Below are 27444 nucleotides of genomic sequence, written 5' to 3' on the forward strand. Positions count from 1 at the left end.
ATTTTCAAATATGTCATTCGTCGTGCATAAATGCTTACGGGTTCAAATACAAATTTTTTTTGAAAATGACAAAATCAAGTACAGCGTTGCTGGGGCTGCCATCATCGATTTAGCAAATGATACTATCTTTAATAAATATGCCATGATCTTCCAATTATTAAAACCCGGCCAGGTTTTAATTTCTTACTTTTCATACATAATTTTTAAATTTTTCGGTACATTTTTACAATTTCAATAGAGCGAGACTCAAGTTGAACAATGAGACTCGCTTACAAAATGTTGTATGGGAACTAAGTAATTATTTCAGAATTGAGGGTCGAACAACAAATGAAAGAGCGAACACCGTCCGTCGGTACAGGGCTTTAAGCATTTATTATTTGAAGATTGTGTCGGCTGCGACTATTCAGTCCAATTTTAATCTTTTCAATTGGTAAATATTGGTCCAGGGTCGTAGATTCGATAGGATTATTATCTAAGGTGCTTATTAGTAAGATAATCAGGTCCTTAGGTTTGCAGACAGAGCAAGAGATGCTGCATCTGCCTAATACCCATTTTAAAATCAGAAAAAGTGTAACGACTTTTATTTCCACTTTCCACAGTAACAAATCGATAACATTCCAGGATTAATTATCGCCCAAATCGACAACTTATATTTTTTGGCATGCTATAAAACTTCGATAAGTCTTATATCGATGTATAGATCCCTAAAGTTGGAGTTGGAGCATATATAAACAAAAAATCAAAGTTTGAAGGAGGAAAAAAACACCGAAGGAGAAATTTTGTAAATTTTCTTGGGCAGAAAGAAAACTGCTACAAAATTAAGCTTTCAACGGCAACAAAACAATACAAACGCAAAAAATCGAAAATGAAATTGGAGCCGAATGTAAATGGGAGTCCTTTGGTAACACCATTGAAAATTTCCGCAACTCTTGGGGGACAGAAGGTGGAGCCCGCTATACCACAAGTTCCACCACCGCCAGAGACGCCGAAATCCGAAAATGAAGAGGATTTCGATCAGTTTCCGGAAGCTGATGAGGATTTAGACGATGGCAACGGTAGTGGTTGTGTAAAAACCGAAAATGGCAGTGAATTTAGTGCGGAAACGAAACCCTTTGCCAAAGTGGATGAATCTGTCGACAATGAAACGGGTGAAACTGAAGAGTCCACGGGCAAAAAGAAATCGGTGCGAAAAAAACGTTCCCTCAATTGGGAAGAAGCTGAGCGTGTAAGTTGGACGAGATATTGTTATTATTCACTTTGATCCACATCATCTACCACCATATTCTATCTACTTGACAAAAGGACTCGTAAAGATATTTTATGTATGCAGGCGTTTTAAGTAAAATGTCTATAAGAAATATTGCGCGAATGTTTGTGACTGTGTTGTGCGTGTGTGTGAATGTTGATAGTGTAGTTAAGAGTTTGTTTTTTTTGGCAATGCAAGGGATACTTTTTGGTCAGCTTTATATTCTTATTGGAATTGCTTTAGATTCGTTTTAATATGAATGGCTTATTGTATCGAGCTATTTTAAAATTTCCGTGTTTGACTGTACAAACAAGATATTTTTTAGGATCGTTATGAAAAAAGTGTCAATAGATGGCGCTTAAGGGTTGTCGTTGATTTCGTTTGAAAACAATCTTTAATGGAGAAAAAAAATGTGTAGAATATCTCAAAGACATAATTGACAAATAATTTTGAATACATTATGCGAAATCTAATAGTAGACATAGGAAAATAAAATATATGAATGTCATTATTAAAAAATGTCTGCCGACCTTAGTAAGGAATAAATATACCGATTTTATAATTCTGTACGCGTAGCCCAATTTTCCAACAACCTTTAGGAAAAAGAACCAGTAAGGAAAGTAGTAAAGTCGGACGGGCCGACTATATGATACCCTTCACCACTATGGGTATATTCAACAGGACTATTAACATAAAATTGGATGAAAAAAATGTGATATTTATCTAAATGTGAATCTACCTAGATCTATCCATAAAGTATGTCAATCGACTTCAAACAAGTATAAATAGGTCATCCGTTGGGCTATGTCGGTACTTCTAGAAAACTCAACTACGTAATTCTATGCTCAGTTTTGTACGTTGTGCAAAATTTGATGTCAATCTGACTAACATGAGGAGCTTGATGCCCAATTTACTTAAAATCGGGCGAAAATATATGTTGGAGCTCTATCCAAATATTAAGCGATTTCAAACAAACTTGTACTAATTTCAGAACGTTTTGTTCCTACTGGTTCCTTAGTACGTCAATTACTTAAAATCAATCTATAATAAAAGGGAGCTATATCTAAATCGGGACCGATTTTCACGAAACTTGGCAGACATCATTCTAGGCTCAATTAAGTGCGTTATGCCAAATTTTGTGCAAATCGAAGGGTATATAGGGACTTTGGTGCACCATTTACATGAAATCGGACGAAACTATATATGGGAGCTATATCTAAATCTGGACCGATTTTCTCGAAACTTAGTAGACATCATTCTAGGTTCAATTCAGTACGTTATGCCAAATTTCGTGCAAATCGAAAGATATATAGGGACTTTGGGGCATCATTTACATGTAATCGTAAGAAACTATATATGGGAGCTATATCTAAATTTGGACAGATTTTTTGCAAACTTGGCAGACATCACTCTAGGCTTAATTCAGTACGTTGTACCAAATTTCGTGCAAATCAAAAGATATATAGGGACTTTGGGGCACAATTTACATGAAATCGGACGAATCTATATATGGGAGCTATATCTAAATCTGGACCGATTTTCACGAAACTTGGCAGTCATCATTCTAGACCTAAATGATTAGGCTGTACCAAATTTCGTGCAAATCGAAAGATATTTAGGGGCCGTTTACATAAAATCGGTTAAATATATATATATATATGGGAGCTATATCTAAATCTGAACCGATTTTTCCCAATTTCAATAGGGTTCGTCCTTGGGCCGAATAAGTGACCTATGCCAAATTTCATCCAATTCGGATCATAAATGCGACCTGTACTTTGTTTACAATTTAACATGGACAGACGGACAGACGGACAGACGGACTGACGGACATGCATAAATCGACTTAGAAAGTGATTCTATGCATATTCTCAAAAGGAACCATGTGTCTATCTCGATTATTTTTGCCTGTTACAAACATATGCACAAAGACATAATACCCTGTACCACAGTGTGGTGAAGGGTATAATTAAGAAATGCTGTATTAAAACGGATTTCTCTGTGATATTTTTCAAAAGTTGGTAGGATGAACAAATCCTTTAAATTTTAATAAATATTTGTCATACACAGTTTGTATATTTAGTTGGTTAGATATACACTGGTGACCAAAGATCGTACTAATTGCAATTTTACTCATGCCACAGTAATGCAAAGGTATATGGAAGCATGGAGGAGGCCCAATAATGATATTGGGCTGCTTTTCTTTTTATGGAGTTCGATCTATTTACGAGATTTATGAAGTAATGGATCGGATTGTCTATACAAATTTGTTGGAAAATGTTATGTTTCCCTTCGCTGAACAAAATATACCGCTTGTTTGGGTGTTTCAGCTTGACAATTAACACCAAACTTATACCAAAACATGTCAAAAATTATTTGCGGGAGTCAAAAATCTGGGTTTTATAAACACAATCATCAGATCTTTACCCTATAGAAAAATCTGTGGAATATTATAGATAGCAAAATCAAAAGTCTTCCCAAAGGTTCAGGATGCAAGGAATAGTATACCCAAGGATCAAATTGAGTATTTTATTGATTCAGTGCATCGTAGGTGTGCTGCCGTAATGTCGATTACTAGCAACATTTGCTTATTTATAAGAAAAAATAAAAAAGATGCTTTAGTTTTGACCATGCAAAAATTGGTTCAATTTAGTTTTACATAGAATATTTTTATTTCAAAATAAATTTTGCATTTATATATATTTTTTATATCTGATAAAATGTTCACTATAATATTATTTTAAAAAAGTTACAAAAGTTTGGCCACCAGTGTAAGTTTTGCTGCAAATTTCTCTAAAAAAAAACTATCTTTATTTACCTCCATTTGTACAAATGACTCTACGTCATATACATTTTGGACAATACTAGAGATGCGACCAATGTTGCCGTTTGATAAAAAAACTTTTTGATCCAAAATGTCCGTAAAAAGGTAAAAAATCCGATTTTTGGTCGAAAATTGCAAATTCAAACGGATTTCTCTTAAATTAGTAGCACGAATTAAATGGTCAAATATGGGACAAAATAGAAAATATTTTTGTTATGCGGACCAAATTTGGTCAAAATATCTGAAATGGCAACACTGGATGCGACACTACGTACACACATCCACTTTATTCAGGAATCTTTCGACGGCAGCTTAACATTTTTAAATTATTGTATGTGTTAACTTCGACTAAAAAATCTGATTGCATCTTTTTTATGACAAAAAAAAAGTATTTTATGGATACAATTTCGCTGACTATGTTTACTATGAACATGTTAAATATGCATGCATTGACAGAACCAAACAAATAGTTGTTCTAGATTACATTTATTTTCCTAACATCAAGCCGAAAAGATCAAAAACGCAATAGAAGTATAACAAATTAATGAAACTCAAAAAAATATATTTTTTTCATTATTAATTATATTTTGAAAAAATTGTTTTGTTTTTTTTATTTTGCATTTCTAGGGTCTCCTGGTTGAAATTATTAAACCAAAGGTGGAATTTGTGGAAAATAAATCAGTTGATGCCAAGTCAATCAAATCGAAACGTTTGGCATGGTTACATGTTACAAAGCAGTAAGTTTTTTAGCATATTTTATATATAAAATAATGTATTATATTTGTATTTTTTCCAAATCAAACAGCTTCAATGCTCTAAATTTTCGTCATCGTTCGATGGAACAAATTCAAGTACAATGGCGTAGTATGAAAAATTCAGCTAAAAAAGAATATCAACTGAAGAATCCCAAGTCTACAAATATGTTAGAAGGTCTGCCGATGTTGGAGTTTATGGAGGAAATGTTAAAGGAACCAGCGATTGGTGGTACCCGTAGTCAGACTCGCAACTCGGCAATACAAATTAAAAAGGAATTGCTCGATGATTTAGATGAAGAAGATGACACACCGTTGGCCGCATTACCCGCAACCCTTTTCAATAACACCAGCAACAGTGAAGACACCCAACCTACATCGACATTGGCACTATCACCTTCCACTTCGGCTGAATCGCAAAATTTAGAATTCCAACAAATTCCCGAACCCATTAATGATGTGGTGCCAGTGAAGAAAAGAAAAATTTTACCAAAATTAAAAGAGAAGCCCGTTAAAGAAAAAGAAACAAAATCGCCGGGTGAAAAGCCTGTGTTAGGTTTGAAAATAAAGCGACAAAAATGTGAAACTACAGCAACAATGGGCGCCGAGGTCGATAATGTAGCACCTACAGGCGTTACAATGGCGATACCCATTACATCGAATCTCAACAATGCAAACTATACCACAGCTATGGAAAATAAACCAGTCCCACACGCCACTTCCAACTTGACAACACCGCCACCATCACCACCGGCCTCAAGAGATGAAAAATACAAAAAACAATTATTTGATTTAATGAAACGTGCACGTTTGGCTGAGATGGATTTTGCTCGCAAAGAACATGAACAGAAACTGCGCCACGAACAGCAAGAACAGGAGATTAAATTACGATACATGCGTGAATTACACGAACAACGAATTCGTTTTGCACTTCTGGAACATGAGGCTCGTATGCGTGTCTATTCTCAAGCCAGCAATAGAACATCAACAACAACAAATGAAACGACAGAACTTCCGGAACCGACAAGGGATACACCATAGACAATATCATTACATAGGCATTTTTAAACGGTATTTATGTATAGATACAATTATTGCAAGTATGTAGAATTAATTGTTCGTCTACGATCTTTAAATGCTATGCCAGATGTGAATTGAAAATTCCTTTGAGACTTTCTCTATGAAATCATACTTCCAGTACATAGCTATTGACATTTAACAACATGTGGGTACACAGGAAAATGTGAAGATTGCTCGACAATTTGAGATGATTTATATCTTATTTTTACGTCTTCCAATATCCCTCGAGTTTTGCTTTTCTTGTAGCAACTTTGAAATAACCTCTAACGGTTGTGAATTTATCCGCTTATAGCGAAGGTTTACATTCTGAATACTCGGTAATGTTTAACACCTTTTAAAATAAGGTTGCCGCCCCCTCGATATAACTGAATTTTTTTACATATGTGGCCCGACATGGACTTTGCAGTATTAGTTCTTATTTCTATCTCGCTATACGGCTATTAACATTTATTTTAGCCAATGTAACGTGCGTGGGTTGCAGTCCGTAACAATATTGAATTATTCCTTCGAAGTAAAAACTAAATATTCTTAATGGGTTTATTTTGTCAAGAGTCTTAAACTCGAAGTTGTAGTATCTTGTCTAGGCAATTGTCGTTTTTTTTAGAAAAAAGGTACGCAACGGGATAAAATCGTTTGTCATGGTTTTATATCAAAATGAATCCGTACACAGCAACGGATGTAATTACGTTTCCTTCCGTGAAATATATATTACCTCAGAGGTCATTGCCTATTTCAATGTTGCTAACTTCATTATGGGCAAATGGTGCTTCTTGTGATTTTGTCCGTCCTGAAATTCCAAAAGGTTTGAAATTAAGAATGTCAAATCAATAGTAGAGTGGGTGTTGTTTAGAAGGGTGATAAAGAGATTTTTTGAGTTTAATATTGTTATTCCAATTACCTCATCCACAGAGTCGAAGTTAATTAAAGAAAATTAGAATTTACGATTTCATGTACATGCCTACACATCCATATCCATTATAGTAGTTGTATCAGTTCTAACCCATGTTTCCGCCAATAGGGCAATATATTTTTTCATTCCCCAGGAAGAGCTCCAGGAAATTCTTATTTTCTTGCTTGTTTATAATTTGTATGTTATATTGAAGAATTGTAGTCATAGTGGAAAATTAAGTATCGGAGGCAATTACCTCCTGTATTATGCTGGCGTTTTCATGTGGCTTAATGCCTGGATTTATCAAGAGGACACTGACATTTAAAATTTCATTGTGTAATTTATCCTTTATATTTTTTGTGTGGAGGCTTGCTCATCGTTCAACTTACCTATCCATGTAGAGGCAAGCTCATGAATACTGTTCAACAGCGAATCTAGAACTTCCTGTGTTGTGCGGATCAAGGATCCTTTGGGTGAATGGTAGGTTTCTCCTTTTCCTAATGGCTTCTTTGTAAGCCTGCAGGTTCTTTTTACTGATTTCTGTTGTTTTTGTAAACCTTCGCAAATGAACTTCTAGCATGTATAAAGTTTGTTGCTGAGGATTTGTTGTTATCAATGGTTTTATTCCTGATTGTCGTTATTATTTTTGTTTCCTAAGCTCGTTGTATGGCCGGAAAATCTTTTTCCGAGGGACTTTGTCCTCCTTTGGAATTTACACAAACAATGTTTTCAAGGCAAGGCTGATCCTTCTCGTGAGGGAAAAGCATTTCCTGTATGATTCTAATCTTTGTTTAAAGTGCCGTCGTGTGTTCATTGCGATAACACCTGTAGCATCTACCGAATTGAATGAAATGTTGTACCTCCTTTCTGTGGTATTCATAAATTTTTACCGGCCTATAAACCCTATTTTTTCGAGTCGGCACACGAGCTATGTATTCGATTGAATTGTTTTAATAATTTTTTGGGGTCTTCCGTTCTATTTTCTGTTTATTCTCCGAATGATTAAAATTAATTTACAAAATATGTTTTCATGCATAAGGCAAACACTTATTTATTTACGTTACGTGTGCAATATGATCGTGTTTTGGTGTGGCGTGTGTAAATAACGTTGTTTCAGTGTGTGAACGGTAACTGTTAACATGTATTAGAAAAGTAAGCAACGGGATGAAATCGTTTACCGTCTTGCTTTTGCATCAAAATGAATCCGAACTTAACAACGCAATGTCACTCCGTTTCCTTCCGTGGATTATATATCATTTAAGAAAATACATATTATGTAATCTATTTTCAATCGCTTTGAGGTCATTGCCTATTTCAATGTTGCTAATTTCATCTAATAGCCTTTTCTTCCTGCTTTTTACTGCATATCGTTCAATTTCGATAATTATGGGATAATAGTTGCTTCTTGTGGTTTTGTCCTTTTCTTATTAGCTACTTCCACAGTTGGAAACGTTTTATCAATATCGGCTAGGATATCAAAACTTTTTAAAATGACCTGAATATCTTTCCCTCGCCTCTTTCCGGGATATATTCTCTATTGTGATTATTCTTTTTGTTTCATAAACTCGTTGTCTGGCCGGAAAATATTTTTGCGAGGGAATATGCACTCCTTTACAATTGGCACAAACATTTTTTTCAGTGAAAGGCAGATCCTTCTCGTGAGGAGAAAATCACCTCCGCCGTATGTTCATGACGATAAAATCTGTGTAATATGATCGTGTTATTAGTGTGGCGTGTGTAAATTGTGTTGTGTCAGCGTGTGAACGGTAAATGTTGTGCTAACAAGTATGAGAGTGTGAAGTGCTGTATCAGTATGTCTGAGTGGGGTTGATGTTCAACTAAACCCGCATGACCAATAAATGTTGTGTCAGCCTGTGGATTTGGTGGCCAACGCAACTCCTCCCCCTTAGAATAGAGTGACGGCCATAAGGAGCTGGAGATTGATATGGCCGGAACGATGACATTCGGTGTTGCTTTTTTAGGTGTTATCCTTGAGAAGAATAGAATGATCATCATGGGGGGAGGACCGACAATAAAATGTGCTTTCAATCCTGGGACAGACTTTTGTAAAGTATTGAACACACTTTTCGTTGTGGGTTTTGTATGGTTGTGCTACGATTATTTTGGTCAAGTTAATTGGTAAAGGAATAATGTGGCCGAAAGGTATTATAACGTTGAATATTATGCTGCTATGATTGTAATAAGCTTAAAGCCCAAGACGTTCATAGACGTGTTCGTCTGAGATAAGCTCAGTAGACTTATGTGTAAATACATCGTAAATGAACTTCATTTCATTCTGGTCGGGAATCAATTTAGAAATGACATTTAATGTATCTGCGTCTAAGTTAGTTAAATGGTCACTAAGCAAATTATTGTAATTTATTTATTCCAAATATTGCATTTCGTGTAAGATGCTTTATTCTTTGAGCGCTTTGTTTGAAGTTTCTTGTGACAAATGTGCTATATATGATTCGAGTTTTCTTTATTCCGTATTAATATGGGATGTAAAACTGTGAAACCGTTCTATCATTTGTTTATTTATTTTATGTTGGTTTTCAATCGTGGTTTTGATGTTTTGTTTATTTAGTTCTTGTGTCCATGTTTCCGCTTATAAATTTTATGACGGTACCCAGTCCATTAATATGTCCTCTCTTTGTTCGTTTGGAAGGAGTAAGGGTTTTTATTTTGTTTTGTAGCTCTTTTAGTTTGAGATTGGTTATCTTAACGGAGTCGGTTAAGGTTCCTCATTTTTGGAATATACCTCATACATGATTGATTTCATCAATATTTCTTTCGTATTCCTATAAATTTACGATGTGAATGAGATTTCTGTAATTTTCGATGATTCTCGCTTGTTCGAGATTTACATGCACTATCATTTGGTCCGGTCTGATAGGTTGTATTTCTATAAGTTGGATCAGTAATAATGGAATTCTAAAAATATAATTACGTTTTCTTTTTAGTTTTTAATCTAAATTTTTGTATTTTTTGATTTCTCGTTGTAATGATTGTTACTCTATTGTTATTTTTAACTTTGGGTTTCGAAATTCTTGGTGTCATTTTATTTGTCCTGTATTCTTTTCTATAATATAATATGTATGATGGTAATTGCAACGTTGGAAAATTAATACACACTTCTGTCTATATTTAGTTTTCAAGCCGGTTCTGCGTTTCTCTTTGCAGCTTTCCTTTAATATAAGTGTAAAGAGTTTCCTGAAACTCGTTAAGTTTACGCAAGTAGTCATGTTCGTTATTGAATTGAACATCCTTGTCAAATTTATAAGTTCGCCATGAAAAAACTGCGTAAGGTGTAAGACTTCTACAAAAATACTTAAAGATGTTTCTCGAAAATTCTGAACCGTAGTCACAAATTATTTTTTTAAGAATTCCGTATTGTCTGAGGAATGTTTGTAATGATTTTGTTACAGTTAAACTTGTTTTATTTGGAATGGAGTATGCGGCGGCAACTTTAGAAAACTTATCTAATATTGTAAGAACTTGGCAATGGTTTAAAGAATTAAGATCAATGTGTATTATATCAAGTGTTTTTTTGGGTGTTTCTGGTATTTCATATTTTATCTTTGGAGGACTTGTATTGTATTTAAGTGTCTGGCATTTTTCACAGTGGTTTATTTTTTTTGCAATTTTTTAATGGTTACTTCTCTTTTTAAATGAGAATACGTTTCATTTATTCCACGATGGTTATTGTTTATGTGGTATTCTCTGATAAGGTCTTCTTGTTCGTCGTCATGTCTTACGTCGGTCAATATTACTGTGCAACGTATCACATTCTTTTATTTATTATTTGAGAAATGTTTGGAATATGCATTAGACATATGTATTGGAATACGCGTTAGACAGGACTTTCCGACTGCGCCAGTTATAGGTTCGTAGAGTTGTTTCAAAAAAAAATATATATTTTTTGGGACTTCCGTCCTTTTTTCTCTTTGTTCTACGAATGATTAAAATTAGTTTAGAAAATACATTTTTAAGCAAAAAGGCAAAGAATTCTTTAATAACGTTACATTTATGATATGTGTATGATCGCGTTTTTAGTGTGTCGTGTGTAAATTGTGTTGTGTTAGCGTGTGAACGGTAAATGTGCTAACAAGTATGAGAGTGTGTCTGAGTGGGGTTGATGCCCAACCCGTGTGACCATATATGTTGTGTCAGCCTGTGGGGTTGGTGGCCAACGTAACTCGCGCCTTTCATCATTCTCGTTACTCGGAATTTTTTTAAAATTGGGACGAATGAACCTTTGTAGTCATCGTCAAAAAAATTTTCTTTTTGTTAGTTACTGTACCAGACTGCGAGGACTCACCCGATAAGACGTTTCTAGAAGCTTGTCTAGTTTGTTCACTCTGTCTAGTTGTTGCTTTGCCCGTCATCTTCATAACGCTTTTTTATGTTGTTGCTCTTTCTCGTACAACTATTCTTTTTGCTTCGTAAGCTCGTTGTCTGGCCGGAAATTTTTTTCCGAGGGACTATGTCCTCCTTTGCTATTTTCACAAACAACTTTTTTAGATCCTTCTAGTGAAGAGAAAAGCTTCTCCTGCATGATTGTTATCGTTGTTTACAGTGTTCCGCCGAATGAAATTTTGTACCGCCTTTTTTTGGTATTAATAATATTAATAAATTGTTTACTGCTTGCGGATATTCCAGACTCACCCGATAAGATGCTTCCAGAAGCTTGTGTAGTTCTAGTCACATGTAGTGGCTTTTTCCACTGAAATTGTTCTACTGATTATTTTTCATTGTGGGTCTTAAATGTAAGTCTTGTATATTTAAATATGTTCATTCTACACATAATTGTTCTCTATTGAGCTTTATTATTGACCCCTGAATGGGTCAACGTTATTTTACTATTATTTTGCTATGCTTATTTGACAAAATCTAATGGGTTGCAATGTACTTTTGAAAATATATATTGCAACCCAATTAGTTTGTCTGGAATTTAAGTATACATACATAAACTTGAAGTTTTGCTTTGTTTGCTAACCCGTTAATATTCTTTCTCTTGTAGTCGTTTGCTGCGTCTTGTTCACCAGGAACTTCTATGTTCAAATTTCAAATGAATTCCTCAGTTATCAGGCTCATTAATTCAAATTATATTGTTCAGATTTTTCTCTATTATTATTACTTATATTTAATGGACCATGTTTTAATTTAATTTCTGCGTCTGTGTTCAAAATTAGTCAGGTTTTTTCCCGGTTTTACAAAATTCATTGGAGTACGGGCCTCCTTCAGGATACATCACAATTGAAAATAATTTTCATACTTCGGGATTAGTTTAAAAAAAAACAATGTTGTCGTTAATTTGTCTTGCATTCTTTCAGTTATGCATTCCACCAACTCTGCTTGTGTTAGTGGGGCTTCCTCGTCAAGTTCTTGCATCACCAATGAATATCTATGCAGGCTTTCCTGACTTCTCCTCTACTTACGGACATCCAATCCTCGCAGGATATATTTTGCGCCCACCGTTTTTCTAAATTCGTCACACAGCTCAGTCTTTAAGGCCTGCAAATTATCTGCCTTTGCAACACGCAAAAATAATTTTACACTTCCGCTAAGCATTGGGCAAGCAAAGATAAATCTTTCTGCTTCCTTACAGCCCACCACGTTAGTTACCTTTTCGAATTCGTCCAACCATTTTGTGACTGTGTAATCATCGTTACCTGTAAATTTGGGGAGGGTTCCCTTAATATCTGCAAACGTAACCATATTTTTCTTTTCCATTTTTCGGTGTTCTAGTTCAGAAATTTCTATCTCTAATTTTCAGATGTTTAGCCGGGCACGTAATTGGTCCCCGTATTCTTGCAATATGTTGCATGTACGTCTGCATATTACGTAAATAAAACACAATGCTTCTCTTTAGAGATGTCTTAATTTCCGCGATTGTCTTAAGGCTAAAAATTATATATACTTGCATTCAATGCAGCGAATCATTTATACTAGAATGATTGTCTCTGAACGTGGGAACGAAAACAAAAGTTTCATATATTATTTGAGAAATTCATTCTTGACAATTGTTTATATAATATTAAATTACTATATATCCGAAGAAGGACATGTAACTCCAAACCTCTTGTTAAAAATACTCCACGATTTTTTAATCTTAAATACGTATTTTTAAGTTTATTTTCTTGTTATTTCATCATCAGAATTACTGATATTTACATCGACAGTGATATTTTTTGGCAGTTAGATATAAAAGTATTATTATTGCTATAAATATTATTTTTAGTATTATATTTATTCCAAGTGATACGTCTTTATTTAATTTTAACTCTTAATTCCTTGTATGTTTTCAAAGTCCTCTAAAGCCAAATTCGTGCATTTTTGGGTTTACATTTGGTATTGTAATTTGTTTACTATTTTGATGAAAGTACTTTATGGGCTGTAATATTATTTATTATTTTACAGTTATTGAGAATTAAAAATTAATTTCCATCACAATTTTGTTTCGACACTTCTAAAAGGGATTTTTTTTATTAATTATTCTTCATTATCAAAAGAAAATATTTATGTTTTATTATTCAACTTAAACTTACAACTATTATTAAAAAAACAATGTTTACTTTTCTTTAACTTTTTACGAGGGAAAATTTTCTTCATATTTCAATCTTATACCATTTATTAGCTCTACATTTTCGTCGTCAGAGTCAATTTTAATCTTATTTTCATTTGGCATTGGAATGCTTGTTTTTAAGTCTGTTTTAATAAAGCAGTTCATAATTGTAATTGCAATGATTACATTTTAAGCTTTATGACTGACTCCAACCTTCAACAGATTTAATTAATAAAAATCAATATTAAATTTCAATATTTCTTGAGACGTAAAAATAATTGGGTGAATCATATATTTTTTTTTATTTTTTATATTTTAGACAATTGGTCCAAATAGAATAATTTGTTTAAAAATTCATTATTAAGTTTTTTTTCAGTTCTTCGAACGAAGATTCAATTTCCTTTCTATCGCTTTCAAAGGCCGTTTTTAAATGTCCAAAGGTTTTGTATAAAGATTTATTGACGAGCTTAAATTCGATTAGGACTCTACATACATACATTTTAGTATAGCTAAGTATATGCATTACAACACTAGACTATGGAAATATCGCAAAATATTCCTAAGACTCGGAATATATATCCTCAGAAAAATTAAAGTTTGGTGGTAGTTGTGGTGGGTATTGTGTGTTTTTATACCCTTCACCACACTGTGGTACAGGGTATTATGTCTTTGTGCATATGTTTGTAACAGGCAAAAGGAAACGAGATAGACACATGGTTCCTTTTGAGAATATGCATAGAATCACTTTTTAAGTCGATTTATGCATGTCCGTCCGTCCGTCCGTCCGTCTGTCCGTCTGTCCGTCTGTCTGTCCATGTTAAATTGTAAACAAAGTACAGGTCGCATTTATGATCCGAAATGGATGAAATTTGGCATAGGTCACTTATTCGGCCCAAGGACGAACCCTATTGAAATTGGGAAAAATCGGTTCAGATTTAGATATAGCTCCCATATATATATTTAACCGATTTAATGTAAACGGTCCCTATATATCTTTCGATTTGCACGAAATTTGGTACAGCCTAATCATTTAGGTCTAGAATGATGTCTGCCAAGTTTCATGAAAATCGGTCCAGATTTAGATATAGCTCCCATATATAGTTTCGTCCGATTTCATGCAAATGGTGCACCAAAGTCCACATATATCTTTCGATTTGCACGAAATTTGGTACTGCCTAATCATTTCGGTCTAGAATGATGTCTGCCAAGTTTCGTGAAAATCGGTTCAGATTTAGATATACCTCCCATATATAGTTTCCTCCGATTTCATGTAAATGGTGCCCCAAAGTCCCTATATATCTTTCGATTAGCACGAAATTTGGCATAACGTACTGAATTGAGCCTAGAGTGATGTCTGCCAAGTTTTGAGAAAATCGGTTCAGATTTAGATATAGCTCCCATATACAGTTTCGTCCGATTTCATGTAAATGGTGCCCCAAAGTACCTATATATCTTTCGATTTGCACGAAATTTGGCATAACGTACTGAATTGATCCTAGAGTGATGTCTGCCAAGTTTCGTGAAAATCGGTCCTGATTTAGATATATCTCCCATATATAGTTTTGTCCGATTTCATGTAAATGGTGCCCCAAAGTCCCTATATATCTTTCGATTTACACGAAATTTGGCATAACGTACTGACTTGAGCCTAGAGTGATGTCTCTCTGTCTGTCTGGTGTTCGTCCGATTTCATGTAAATGGTGCCCCAAAGTCCCTATATATCTTTCGATTTGCACGAAATTTGGCATATCGTACTGAATTAAGCCTAGAGTGATGTCTGCCAAGTTTTGAGAAAATCGGTTCAGATTTAGATATAGCTCCCATATATAGTTTCGTCCGATTTCATGTAAATGGTGCCCCAAAGTCCCTATATATCTTTCGATTTGCACGAAATTTGGCATATCGTACTGAATTGAGCCTAGAGTGATGTCTGCCAAGTTTCGAGAAAATCGGTCCAGATTTAGATATAGCTTCCATATATAGTTTCGTCCGATTTCATGTAAATGGTGCCTTATATATCTTTCGATTTGCACGATATTTGGCAATTTGCTAAGTTTCGTGAAAATCATATATAGTTTCGTCCGATTTCATATAAATGGTGCACCAAAGTCCCTATATATCCTTCAATTTGCACGAAATTTGGCATAACGTACTGAATTGAGCCAAGTTTCGAGAAAATCGGTCCATATAGCTCCCATATATATTTCATGTTAATAGTCCTGTTTAATATACCCATAGTGGTGAAGGGTATCATATAGTCGGCCCCGTCCGACTTTACTACTTTCCTTACTGGTTTTTTATTTTCTTTAATTATTTTTCAAGTTGCCCCGCCTGGAGTAGTTTTCCATAGTCAGCGCAGTTGCAAAATCTTCCCTCGCGTTTAAATACCCGATACTTGGTATTGTTCTACAACTTCCACGTTCTCAAAATTATTAACTTCTGTCACCGACTTTCAATATCACATTCTGGTGTAGTATTTATAAGCATGAAACACAAATCACCAATAAACTTATAACTAATTATTATGTACTATAAACCAAGATTCAGTTGCATTTACAAAACAGTTTTAATGAACAAATGTGAACGAAATACTCATTTTAAACAAGGTTGTATTATTTGTTATAGAAATACTCTTTTTTATTTTTTATAAACGTTTATTTTTGTTTATAATTCTAAGAAGTGAAAAAAATCTAAGAAGTGAAAACCGTTATTTTAAGTTATTATAAAATAATTATAAAATGAAATAAATTTATTATAAAACTGCAACAATATATTGAGATTCCTTAATAATTATACACTTACAAATATTGACAGCTATTAATTAATTTGTGTATTTTGCTTCTTTTTAGAAGTTTACACCATCTGTTGTTTTTTTAATATTCCAAGTTTATTTCCCTCCCAAACATTTTTTGTAAACTATACATCAGTATTAAATCATACATGTTTTGAAAATGAAAACATATACGAGTATATAGCAAAAGTAAATAACAACAAGTATTATTCATACATTTAGAGTATGCCAATCTTTTTAAAATTATCAATTAAGTGAATAGTTTAAGTTTAAGAGCTATAAGTTCATATTATCTACTTTCTATCAATTGTGTAAAGCAGTGAACGTAAGATGAAATGTACTTAACACGAATTAAATAATGAAATAAAACATTATGATCATTATTATTATTAATAGTCAAATATTTTATAACGGATGTTTTATTTTGATGGAGTAAGTAAATGTTTGGTAAGATGCAAGGTTAAGGTACGTTTATATTTGCGAAATCCACTTGATCTCAAATGTCAATTCCATAGCATATACGTCTAATATAATCCACTGCATTTGTGAACTGGATTAACGTGACGTATACGCAATAGAATTGACGTTTTAGATCGAGTGGATTTAGCCGTCTAAACGTAGCCTTAAACTGCAACAATATATTGAGATTCCTTAATAATTATACACTTACAAATATTGACAGCTATTAATTAATTTGTGTATTTTGCTTCTTTTTAGAAGTTTACACCATCTGTTGTTTTTTTAATATTCCAAGTTTATTTCCCTCCCAAACATTTTTTGTAAACTATACATCAGTATTAAATCATACATGTTTTGAAAATGAAAACATATACGAGTATATAGCAAAAGTAAATAACAACAAGTATTATTCATACATTTAGAGTATGCCAATCTTTTTAAAATTATCAATTAAGTGAATAGTTTAAGTTTAAGAGCTATAAGTTCATATTATCTACTTTCTATCAATTGTGTAAAGCAGTGAACGTAAGATGAAATGTACTTAACACGAATTAAATAATGAAATAAAACATTATGATCATTATTATTATTAATAGTCAAATATTTTATAACGGATGTTTTATTTTGATGGAGTAAGTAAATGTTTGGTAAGATGCAAGGTTAAGGTACGTTTATATTTGCGAAATCCACTTGATCTCAAATGTCAATTCCATAGCATATACGTCTAATATAATCCACTGCATTTGTGAACTGGATTAACGTGACGTATACGCAATAGAATTGACGTTTTAGATCGAGTGGATCTAAACGTAGCCTTATACTGTCCAAGGAATATTTAAAACATTTTTGAAAGTAGGGTTTTAACAATTAGTAACCAAAAATCGGACGGGGCCTACTATATAACACCCTTCACCACACTGGGTATATCCAAGGAATATTTAAAACATTTTTGAAAGTAGGGTTTTAACAATTAGTAACCAGTAACCAAAAATCGGACGGGGCCTACTATATAACACCCTTCACCACACTGGGTATATACAAGAGATGGTCATATATACAAGAGATGGTCAAAAATGTAAACATTTCCATTCATAATAATGTTATAGTTTTTTCTGATCAATATGCCTTATAACTGGGAAAATACAAATACGCACAAAAAGGAACAAGAAGTTGGTGAAAATGTGAGTATTATTTATTTTAGCAAAATACATTTAAGAAAATATATTACTTGTAATTAGGGACACGGATAAAAAAGGAATGCTCAGTAGGCTCTTAAAAAAAACTGCAACAAAGTGAATGCAAAGTAGAAAGACGTATTGGCTCGATCTATCGAGGCTTAGCAAAATCAGTTGCAAAGCTGTACTCAAGCAAAATTAAAGAGTCAAAACTTGTGGCGCGAATTGACAAAAAACTAAATTCCTTATTAATGCCACATTGTAGAGATGAGAAAATAAAAAAAAAAAACCAGTAAGGAAAGTAGTAAAGTCGGACGGGGCCGACTATATGATACCCTTCACCACGATGGGTATATTAAACAGGACTATTAACATGAAAGTGGATGAAATAAAATATGTGATATTTATCTAAATGTGAATCTACCTAGATCTATCCATAAAGTATATAAATCGGCTTCAAACAAATATAAATAGGTCATCCGTTGGGCTATGTCTGTACTTCTAGAAAACGCAACTACGTAATTATATGCTCAATTTTGTACGTTGTGCAAAATGTTATGTCAATCTAACATGAGGAGTATGATGGCCAATTTACTTGAAATCAATCTATAATAAAAGGGAGCTATATCTAAATCTGGACCGATTTTTACGAAACAAGACAGACATCACTCTAGGCTCAATTCAGTACGTCATGAAAAATTTCGTGCAAATCAAAGGATATACAGGGACTTTGGTGCACCATTTTCATGAAATCGGACGATACTATATATGGGAGCTATATCTAAATCAGGACCGATTTTCATGAAACTTGGCATACATAATTCTATGCTCAATTAAATACGTTACGCCAAATTTCGTGCAAATCGAAGGATATATAGGGACTTTGGTGCACCATTTACATGAAATCGGACGAAACTATATATGGGAACTATATCTAATTCTTGACCTATTTTCTCGAAACTTGGCAGACATCATTCTAGACTCAATTCAGTACGATATGCCAAATTTCGTGAATATCGAAAGATATATAGGGACTTTGGGGCACCATTTACATGAAATCGGACGAAACTATATATGGGAGCTATATCTAAATCTGGACCGATGTTCACGAAACTTGGCAGACATCATTATAGACCTAACTGATTAGGCTGTACCAAATTTCGTGCAAATCGGAGGATATATATGGACTTTGGTGCACAATTTACATGAAATCGGACGAAACTATATATGGGAGCTATATCTAATTCTTGACCTATTTTCTCGAAACTTGGCAGACATCATTCTAGACCTAAATGATTAGGCTGTACCAAATTTTGTGCAAATTGAAAGTTATATAGGGGTCGTTTGCATTAAATCGGTAAAATATATATATGGGAGCTATATCTAAATCTGAACCGATTTTTCCCAATTTTAATAGGGTTCGTCCTTGGGCCGAATAAGTGACCTATGCCAAATTTCATCCAATTCGGATCATAAATGCGACCTGTACTTTGTTTACAATTTAACATGGACAGACAGACGGACGGACATGCATAAATCGACTTAAAAAGTGATTCTATGCATATTCTCAAAAGGAACCATGTGTCTATCTCGTTTCCTTTTGCCTGTTACAAACATATGCACAAAGACATAATACCCTGTACCACAGTGTGGTGAAGGGTATAAAAACACTTGGATTCATAATATATTTGTACATATATATTTTAACACAAAAAAAAAAAACTAAATAAATATCTAAGAAAATTAAGAAAGAAACATTTTGATCACAAAAACTTTTTTGACTATCTCTTTCTCTTCCAATTTCTTATTACCAAATGTTTACAGCAATGTAAAAAAAGTAGTAGACAAAATAAATCACGATCGAATGCGGTGATCCAAAAATTTACAACGATCGAAATGTTTCTCTATACGAAACAGAACTCGATGACGAATTTAGTGACTTTATTATCGTATGCAAACTTTTGTCCCCCCATTCTCGATTTTAATTTTTCAAGATTTTCAATGGGCTGGTAAATAAATACCAATGCTTGTGAAGGTTTGTAACTTTGCACATATGTATATGGACAATAATGCCAATTTTTTAATATTCCATTTTTAAAAAATCAGCTTTTTTGTTTTTGTGGCACATCAATGATTTTTAGTACACATATAGAGAAAAATGTTCTGACTCCGAAACCGTTCGCGATCAAATTTTTGGTTGATGCGCGCAAAAGTCATCGAGGTTTTAATTTTGGGCATAAGAAACAAATCTTAAAATTACGCCGTTTATTATATTGACCAAAAACTTTGATATATATCTTCCTTCGTAAAATTAGAATATGAATATATTATAATAATCACGAAAAAGTTGCACATCTTCGCGAAATATGAGAAAAATAATAAAAATATAGTAGATTACGTCAATATTTTCATTATATTAATGGCATACACACACCTAAAAATTAATTGAAATAATCTAAACTCCATGATGAATCAAATGATATAAAAATCATACAAGTCCGTGTAGCGGTTTGTAAATCACAGCGACAACAAAACAAGATATTGAGGAAAAATATTTGTTTTTAGTTCGAAAAAAATTATGTCATCATATTTATTTTTTTAATTTTATATAAGAAATTTCAGAAAAAAATGTTGGAGTTATTCTGCTATTTTACCCGAATTTCGCCGAAAAATTGACATATTTAATAATAATAACTTTTTGTGTATAAGTATACGCCTTGCAGATTATATCAAGACCCTTCCGATAAATCTTAGAATTCTATAAATAGGAATAAATCCTAAAATAAAATAATATTATGAAATGTACATTTTAAATTGCGTCTAAATCGCGTAATTCTCAAAATCATCTGATGCGCATGCGGTTTTCAGGAAGTACTGAAGTTTATCTTCCAATCCATATATATTTTGCGAAATTTCATTTGACGGCTAAGACGTGCCACACGTTATATTGAAGTACCCAAAAAATCGTAAAACTCCATATGCCATTAACGCGCATCCGATTTCAGTGTGTACCCTAAAAAATACATCGATCTATACCGATTTCAATGTGGTCCATTAAGAACCATGGATGTGCCAGCACAATCTATTTTTGAGATAAATTGCGTACATCTCCCTTTCGGCTGAAGTTTTTAAAGTTCTCTTTTCGAAAAAGATCAAAATCGGTATGAGATCATTTATTGAAGCGGAAATGATACACAGAAAACGCAAATAAATCCGCGATATTTTCAAAAACATTTTTTGCCAAATTTTGTGTTTTTGGAAGGCCAGTTCCCGCCGTTCTAGTAGATGGATTTTCACGAAGAAGATTTTATATCATCCGAAACGTAAAAAACCTTATTGATCGCGGGTACCCATATCATTCAGTTGACAGATCTAAAAATTTGGCCCGAAAAATAGGTTTTTTAGAAATTTGATCGCACAAAATTCGCAACTTCGGATGAGTATTACTCTGAAGCATACACAAAATACATATCAAATTACGCAGATTCGCGACTACAATAATCTTATAATCGATTTTTATAAATTCCTGTTGGCGTATTAAAGCTAGAAGTAAAATTAAAAAAACACTCAAAATCGAGCTTCAAAATGTCAGCATCATTTAAAGGTAGATGCAGTTAAAATTTTGTAAAATGATACAAAGGGGGTGTAGTCCCCATTTTGTTGGCTTCTAGTTTTATTTTGACACGAAGGCCGTGCAATGAGTGGCTTAGTCACAAATCGATAGAGAACATAAAAACGGCTACCAGAGAAGCGTTCGACTAGAATTGACACTAGAACGATGTGTATACAATTTTGTCGTAATCGATTTAGATTTATATATAGCTCCCATATATATTTTTGTCCGATTTAATGTAAATAATACACCAAACTCCAAAGAGTTGTCCTATTAAGGGGACCCCCCATTCTCGGGGTCAAAATTGTTTTTGATATAATTCGAATCTACACGAATTCAAGAATGTCCCTACAACATTTCAAGTGAAATCTCAAGAACTCTTGAAGATATAGCCGATTTATTGTGTCAGCATCAAGTGACGGCTAAAGGGCTTCTCAAACTTTAAACGCGTTTTTCTCTTTTGTGAATGGCGGGCACGATAACTCAAAAACTGATAACCCAAATTTGTACACCTTTCTTTATGAGTGTACAGCTATCGTATGAACTAGGATAAAGCCAATCGGTGAAGATCTTCCTTATTTTTAACTTGGGTTTTGGTCAAAAATCGGCGATTTTCGAAAAATATTTTTTCAAAGGTTCGCCATTTCGTTAATTTTAGAGCGAAGTCAATAATCCTAGTTCATACCAGAGAGCCAGAAATGTACTCTTTCTAACACCGTTGGAATTTTCGGATTCCGATGTTCCAGTGCCCGCCATCTTTAATTACAAAAAACAACAACAAAACAATTACAAAATTTTGTTGTAAATTATTTTTCTTCTCTTTAAAATCTCAAATATATATGGGCAATATTGCCAATTTTTTAACATAGCTGAAGCGGAGGTTCACCCCTTTATAAATCGGGAAGTACTTAAGTATATGAAAAAAAGTGAATAGTTTTGGGTTAATTGATCTGTCGTTGCAAACTGTTCATGATATTGACCTCCAAACTTTATTTTGGTGGAAGCTGTGTTTACTTTAATATAAAAAAATGTGTAAAAACAGGTTGTTTGCCTCAACCTGACATCAAAAAAGGGGACCCGAGAATGGGGGGTCCCCTTAATAGGACAACTCTTTGGAGTTTGGTGTATTATTTACATTAAATCGGACAAAAATATATATGGGAGCTATATATAAATCTAAATCGATTACGACAAAATTGTATACACATCGTTCTAGTGTCAATTCTAGTCGAACGCTTCTCTGGTAGCCGTTTCCGAACGAATTTATTTTCATTCCGTCGCTCCAATGGATATTTCGCCAATTTTTTTTTCCACTTCTTCTCCGCTCCAGGTCAAGTGTTCAATTCTCGCAGACCTTTATATATATATATATATATATATATTTAACTGATTTTTTTTCAGAACGTTCAGGAATTTAAAGGTAGATCCGATTTTGCTTGAATTTCCACAGAACATCTCTTTTTTTTTTTTGGAATCCGAAGACTTTATTAAAAAAAAACTTATCGAGCCAAGACGGAGACTACATTAGATGAAATGCTTCTGAGTTACTAAATATATTTTTAATGCGATCTGAAGTCGCGAAAAAAGTACGTGACAATAAACACCTTCATATTAAACGGAACTTTGAAATTCGCTGATTCTCTAAGAGAAAACATATTATATCTTTATGAATTTATATACAATATAATATAGACAAGGAACCGACCATGTGTAACAGTTAAGGGCCATGGGAACGGAATTCGGTATTCCGTATGGTTGTATTGATTAATCATTATTTTTGTTAATTATTGCATCTACGAAGTATAAAAAGTAATACAGGTAAGGTAATACGAAGCAAAATATTAAAAATTAAAGTTTAAGTTTAAGTTTATATTTATTGACTCTTTTTTTTAAACAATGTTAATATATAAATAAGATACATAATATGAGGGACTTATGACTATAATGTATTATCGTAAAGCAGTGACAGACATTACAGCACCTAGCTTTTACATGAAATGAGACATAAAATGTGGGTATACATCAGATAAAGTTACATACATCCTTGCTCCCGAGACTAATACAATAAGAAGGGATAATTTATCCAGGGTTTATGAACTTAAAACTAATGATACAAAACAAAAATAAAACAAAACAATGAACAGACAAAAAAGTAAAAGTAGGTAAATCAATAACTACCCACGATGCGTACCGGTCAGTGCCTTTTCGTAAAACTGGGTAATACCCGCTTCGGACTCGTACTTATACCCTATAGGTGATGGATAATTTGTGTTATACCAACCAATGTTCACTTACTATTACATGCTTCATTCATATGCACATTTTCATGAAACTCTAATCTTGCATTGAACTTATCCAAGATCGTACAGATATAGGTAGACATACGTTGCAATTTTGAATTTTCATAAATAAAATTATTCGAATATCTCTTATTGACACATATAAAATTTTTTCCGATGCAAAGTCTCAAAATTTTTCTCTCAAAAACCTCTAGCTCTTTCACAACAATTGGTGATATGTTAAACCAGACAGGAAAGGCATAAAAAATAACAGGCCTTATACATGTCTTGTACAACATTAATTTTGTACTTGCAATCAAAGCTTTATTGTTCAGAATTCTCAAAAATAAAATAAAAATTCCTCGGGCCTTATTTAATGCTTTTCTAGCATGTGAATTAAATTTAAATAGTTTGTTAAACATTACTCCCAAGTACGTAATTTCGTCTCTAAAGGGAATTTCAATGCCATTTAATGCCAGTTTTAAATTCTTACTCTCGGGAACTACAGAACGTTTACATTTTCCAGATGCATTTCTAATGCAAATTGCTTCGCTCTTGGAAGTGTTAATTTTGATTCCCCATTCATCATAAAATTGCTTAACATTATGCAGGTATTGTGAGATATTGTCAGTAGCACAAACTGGTGACTCGTGGTGTGAGTACAAAAGTGAGTCGTCAGCGTACAGAATACCCGAAGCGTTTTCTTGGGTATGAGGGAAATCGTACATTAAGATGTTGTACAAATGCGGTGCTAGCACAGATCCCTGAGGGACGCCAGAGCTTATATGTGACAATTCAGACACTTGATTTTTATATAGAACGCAAAATTTTCTGTTTGTTACGAAGCTCTTAAATAATTTAACAACCTCAGGGCTAAATCCAATTCTTATCATTTTGGTCAATATTCCATAGTGGGAGGCATGATCAAAGGCCTTCTCAACATCTAGAGAAACTGCAACGGTACACTTCTTTTCACGAAGGTTCAGAACGATATCATTTGTGAATTTAGTCATTGCATCAACTGTGGAATGTCCTTTCTGAAACCCGAACTGAGAATTAGGTATATACGGTAAAGTGACTCCTACATCCATTTTAATACGTACAATCATTTCAAAAAGTTTACCAATGTTAGATAATAAGGATATAGGCCTCAAATTAGATATGTCATCATTATTGGGTTTTTTCTTTATGGGAACAATTTTAGAGACTTTCCAAGATTCTGGGAAATAGCCGTTTGAAATGCAGTTATTAAAGATAATGGTAAGAAATTCAAAGGCCTTTGTTGGAAGCTTAAGAATTGTGAAATTAGAAAGTTTGTCTATTCCGAAAGATTTCTTATTTTTAATAGTGTTAGCAACAGCCAGAATTTCATTTAAATTTGTTAAATTTACACATCCTGTTTGATTTCTAGCATCTGAATCACTGGAAAATACGTGACAGTTCTGTGGAACGTTTGCAATATACCCGTTTACAAAATCTTCACTTACAGAAGGGAGGCTAGCAGCGTTATTATAAATGTTATAGAAAAAAGATTTTAAATGCGTAAGACATTCAGAATCATCACTTATAACAGTACCATCTACGGCAAGTTTGTCTATCGGACGGGATCTGTGATGACCAATAATCTTAAAAACTTCCTTATGCGCCTTTGGCCCCGGTTTAATATTTTTAAGTTTATCTTGGAAATTCGAAACTTGCTCAAGTTCTACCTGTCTCTTTATCATTATACTTAATAATTGGATCTGTTTCGATAATCTCAGATATTCCGGACTGCGCCTGTTATTGGAGATACGGTAAATCCGTTTAAGCTCCTTTTGCCAATTATACTTTATTTTGAACAGCTGTTTTATCCTATCTGATACTGTAAATTGTCTTTTTTTCAAGTCAATTTTTTCAGAATGAAATTCAGAGACCGAATTAACCACAGAAGTAAAGTGATCTACATACTGATCGATTTCATCGTTAGTCAAATTTCTATCAGCATTGGGATAATGGTCCAAAATACCTTGAGCTACATCATATTTGAAATCATTCCAATTCGTATTTTTGTAGCTTATAAAAGTAGGTAGTGGCTTTAAAATAATTTCGACACTTGGAAGATTAACGCTAAGCTTGAGTGGATAGTGATCTGAAAAACTTGGTAAACAGGAAGTAGAATATATAGGATTGGGCAAGTCTATAGCATTAGAACTGATAAGAAAATTATCCAAATATGATGAACCATTAGGAAAAGTAGGACAAGCAGAAGATATTCTGGTAAAGAAATGTGGATGTTGTTGGAGGTGATCATAAAAACTATTCCCATTTATGTTATTCATGGTATCCCCCCATGAAACATGTCTGGCATTAAAGTCGCCGCCAACAAAGGTAAGATCAAAATCCCTGGAATATTGACCTAAACAAATCAGAGAACGTGAAATCTGCGATTGATCAGAATTCCCCGGTAAGTAAATGGAGCCAAGCAAAATTTTTCTAAGGGCGCCATTAATATAAACATCAATCGAGATAAATAAACTAGGGAAACTAAAACCCGAAATAATCTCTTTACTGAACTTGTAATTTTTCCTTAGCAAAATAGCTACCCCTTGTGAGGTATTGTCTCTGAGAAATTGACAGCCCTCAAAATTAATATTTGCACCAGGTCGCAAGTGCGTTTCTTGGATGAATGCAACGTCTATATCATGGGTGTTGACTAACTTGTACAATTCGTATTTACGGCCATATTCAATTAATGACCTAACATTAAATGTGATGAGATTTAACATATTACGGACCATAAGTGATATTAACTTCGTGCAAGAGACTAACACACTGTTGTATAGCCTCATCCTTTGACATTGATTTATAATTTCTTAGGAAATTCAAAATTTTATCTTCTAATGAAATCGTCTTAGGGGGACAAATTTCTTTAGCGATTTTTAAAAAATCTTCAATAAGTCTCGGTCTCTGTGAAGAGCCTGAAGTTAGGTTAGCGGAACACTTACGGGATGCATCTGAATAAGAAATATCCGGCTGTATAATAGAGGATAAAGCATTAAAAACATTATTATCTACTTTCGATTTTCTTTCCAAAGCAACTGTTTTAGCTCTCTTCTTCAGTTCAACATACTTTTTATATTCAGGACAACCCCTAAAACTTGCGGGATGACCACGATTCCCACAGTTGATACAGTAGGGTAGATTCCCATCACCTTGAACGATTTTACATTCGCCTTTGGCGTGGTTTTCACCACATTTGACACAAACAGATTCTCTATTGCAATTTTGCGACATATGACCCCATTTTTGGCATCTCCAGCATTGGACATCCCCCAAGTTTCTTTTCGGCAATTCCCAATAGACTCTTTGCTTCAATACATACCTCAGCGACTTCAATTCTGATACCGATTTACCCGACAGTAGAGTTACAAGATAAAGCCCTGTATCAATATCATTTTTTCTAGAGTAAGAAGTGGTAAATTTAGAGACGTCTTGCACCGTATCTGGAACTAACATATCTAGGTCTGCCTTAATATCATCAATTTGAGTTTCATGAAGAAGTCCGCGGAGAACTATGGTTTGTCGTTTCAACTCTTTTGGAGTATAAGAATACGAGTTCAACTTTTTTTCTCGTAGAAGGCTCATTAATTCGGTGTGAACATTTGGATCTTGTAGATAAAGTTTGCTTTTGTGTCTGCTTTTATTAATAATTCTAAATTCGATGTTCCTAGCCTTTAAATCATTTAACAAACTATGCAAGTCTATGCCAAAAAGAAAAATAGGGGGACA

The 27444-nt window shown here is 33.6% G+C and overlaps 1 protein-coding gene across 1 annotated transcript; it reads left to right on the forward strand.

The window, feature by feature from the left end:
* The first annotated feature begins 708 nt into the window (after positions 1-708).
* Positions 709-5863, forward strand: LOC133321414 (uncharacterized). The gene is made up of 3 exons (XM_061530500.1): positions 709-1225; positions 4698-4807; positions 4876-5863. Exons 1-3 carry the CDS (start codon positions 866-868, stop codon positions 5861-5863), a joined length of 1458 nt encoding a protein of 485 aa, XP_061386484.1. The 5' UTR covers positions 709-865.
* Positions 5864-27444: the final 21581 nt, after the last annotated feature.

The sequence above is a fragment of the Musca vetustissima genome, unplaced genomic scaffold, assembly GCF_032173495.1.
Source record: "Musca vetustissima isolate MV318-11 ecotype Yass unplaced genomic scaffold, APGP_CSIRO_Mvet_v1 utg24682, whole genome shotgun sequence".
In the NCBI taxonomy this organism is placed as follows: domain Eukaryota; kingdom Metazoa; phylum Arthropoda; class Insecta; order Diptera; family Muscidae; genus Musca; species Musca vetustissima.